The sequence below is a fragment of the Apaloderma vittatum genome, unplaced genomic scaffold, assembly GCF_000703405.1.
Source record: "Apaloderma vittatum isolate BGI_N311 unplaced genomic scaffold, ASM70340v1 scaffold39745, whole genome shotgun sequence".
Classification (NCBI taxonomy): Eukaryota; Metazoa; Chordata; class Aves; order Trogoniformes; family Trogonidae; genus Apaloderma; species Apaloderma vittatum.
In genome coordinates this window covers 7,926-10,573 of record NW_009718380.1, presented here as the reverse complement: position 1 = coordinate 10,573, position 2,648 = coordinate 7,926, and the positions used below count along the sequence as shown (strand labels likewise).

The window sequence follows — 2,648 nt, the reverse complement described above, 5'->3', positions numbered from 1 at the left end:
TTGACGGTGCTGTGGTCAAATTTGGCCAGGGTTTTGGGAAGACAAACATATATACTCAGAAACAAGAACCTCCCAAAAAGGTAATTGGCTTGAGAGAAGTAAAAAGGCTATTCCTGCTTTTCATAAAGGCATAGTGAGTAAAATCACTTAATGGCAGGGGCAGAGGGGAGAAAGAAGAAAGAAAAGGACCTCTGAACAATAATTCAGGAAGGGAAAACAAAACAAACGTGGGAATCTAGACTGTGCCTCATGTGTAGGTTTACTTACCAGTAAATTTCCATTTGTAAATAGGTCAGATTTGTAGTCTGCACAGTGATTCTCAAAATCTGGCTCATCTGTTATATATCAGTGAGTTTGCTTCTGATAACAACAGCTCTAAGCCCAGAAATCACTGGGAATAATTCTCCTTTGCCACCCACGGTGTTCAGGAAATTTTAATGACTTTGCATGAGAAGCCTGGAAAGCTTTGCAGAGGGAGAACTACTGACACAACTGTTGCTAGGGTTTAACAAAATGCTCTGCTGCTCGCCCAGGTGATGATGACCAAACGGACCAAAGACATGGGCAAGTTCAGTTCTGTCACTGTCTCCACAATTGATGAAGAGGAGGAGGAGATTGAAGCAGTGAGTTTTGTCTGCTGCCCTTGGTGGCAGTCACAGCTGAACTGGGCAGCTGTCTCAGACACCGATCTGTGCCAGCAATCATCTCGCCGCGTGGATGAGGTGGTGTTGCTTTGAGGTTTGCTGTTGCAAAGTGACACTGTGTGTGTGTTTCAGAGGGAGATTGCAGACTCATATGCGCAGAATGCAAAAGTGATTGAGAAGCAGCTGGAACGCAAAGGCATGAGCAAAAGAAGGCTGCAGGAGTTGGTGAGTGTTTTCTTTGGTGTTGAACGTGAATCCCTGAAATCTGTTGGCTTTGTACACAAAAAGTATCTTGCACATGGGACTACAAGTGTAGAGAGGTCCTGTTCTAGGTAACTTGTAGCTTTGTGCGGATGACTTTTCCTTTACAGGTTTTACAGAGATGTTCTTCTAGTCCTCCTGAACTTAAAGTTATGTTATATGCAATATAATAGAGCAAACTCAAGAGCAGCCAGCAGAGCCTGTGCAGGGAGACTTTCCATGACCTTTTGGACAAAGAACAAGGGCAGGGGAAACCAGGTTATGGCTTTGCCGACCAGAACACCCCTGATGCTGTGCTCCCAAACCTGCTTGGCCAAGCAGGTCTTTGCTATGAGGCATCAGGGCAAGCTAAAAACCCTTGTGGAGGACCTGCCAGCTCACTGCTACCAGAAGGGTCCCTTGAAAAATTGGTGGCGAGAACATCGGAGCTGATCTTGCCTGCTGTGACAGGAGGATAGTAGGTGGGTGGTGGAGGGGAATGTGCAGCTTCCACCTGAGGACAGAAAGTATGAAATTGTCTCCTGTGCAGTTAGTCTTGGGTTTTCTATGATTCTAAAGGTGGTCCCTGTCTTAGGGCAGGAGGGAGTCAGCAAAGAACTTGAGTGACTCTTGCTCCTGGTGTGAAAAGCTTGCGGTGATCAGACAAGAAGACCAGTCTTCAATGGAGCATGGCAGGGAAATATATCCAGACATTATTTCATTTTGTCTTAATTTTCTTAATCAGGCTGAGTTGGAAGCAAAGAAAGCCAAGATGAAAGGAACCCTGATTGATAACCAGTTCAAATGAAACATTGCACATCTGCTGGGGATTTGAAGACCAGAGAAAGCTACCAGGAGCTACTATAGATCTGTCAGCAAAGCAGAAGTAACAGACAACGTTCAAGGGCAACGTGCTCCAACCAGCTTGGAGGATGAGTTACCTCTCTGTCATAAGTGATACTCTGGTACCAACTTCAGTAACTCCAGTGGGACTGGAGATGTTGGAACTGCAGTACTCTACAGACCGAGTGTTATGAGCAAGCTGTTCCCGACAGAATATTTATTTTTGGAAAAATCTTTGCCAGGTGCCTTCCTGAGTTCAGCATGCTTTTAGATACCTGGGTTTTTATTTTGGTAGTTTTCAAGTGTGTAAGATTTCCATTAATGTGTTAGAACAATAAGTCAGCTGTACAACAAAGAAATTGTTAGAAAATTAAGCTCTTGCCTGTTGTTCGTTTTGTTATTTTCAATGTATCCAAAACATTTAGCAGCCTGAGAGACATGTCATTCCAGCGGTCTGGACCAGCTTGGCTGCAAGGCTTGGGGATGGTGCTGCTGCTCCCCCTGACCAGCGGACAGGCTGTTGGATGTAGCCAGCACAGGCTTGGCTGCAGCGCCGAGTCTCAGCTCCTGTTGAACGTTGGAAAGATGCAGCTGTACGGAATCACGCTGTCCCAGTACAAGAACATGAAATCCAACCCCGTTTTAAACTACTGAAAAAACTGCTGCGTATGCTACCAATGACTACAAGTAAGTGGTTGGAAGCTACCGATACGATTCGTGGTCATTTAATGTAGAATACAGCTGCACATCTGAACTAACCCATTCTGCAAAACTATCAGGAGTTGGAGTTGTAAAATGTGAAGGAGAAGAAGAAAATGTTCTGAATGTGTTGACCATTAATGACTTGGATAAAAACAACATTAAGAATTGGTTTGGGAAATAAAATTCTGTATCTTAATGTAATAACGGCACTCTATAGTG

General features: G+C 44.4%; 1 protein-coding gene across 1 annotated transcript; it reads left to right on the top strand.

The window, feature by feature from the left end:
* The first annotated feature begins 6 nt into the window (after positions 1-6).
* LOC104274559 (chromosome unknown open reading frame, human CXorf56) lies at positions 7-1,870 on the top strand. The gene is made up of 4 exons (XM_009870226.1): positions 7-80; positions 534-623; positions 777-869; positions 1,630-1,870. Exons 2-4 carry the CDS (start codon positions 537-539, stop codon positions 1,690-1,692), a joined length of 243 nt encoding a protein of 80 aa, XP_009868528.1. The 5' UTR covers positions 7-80; positions 534-536; the 3' UTR covers positions 1,693-1,870.
* Positions 1,871-2,648: the final 778 nt, after the last annotated feature.

What these genes read in the sequence shown, in the direction of transcription:
- LOC104274559 (XM_009870226.1), top strand. Translation starts at nt 537, where the DNA reads ATGATGACCAAACGGACCAAAGACATGGGCAAGTTCAGTTCTGTCACT. An exon ending in AGGAGGAGGAGATTGAAGCA is followed by an intron (nt 624 to 776) that starts GTGAGTTTTGTC and finishes TGTGTGTTTCAG; the next exon opens with AGGGAGATTGCAGACTCATA. An exon ending in AAAGAAGGCTGCAGGAGTTG is followed by an intron (nt 870 to 1,629) that starts GTGAGTGTTTTC and finishes TTTCTTAATCAG; the next exon opens with GCTGAGTTGGAAGCAAAGAA.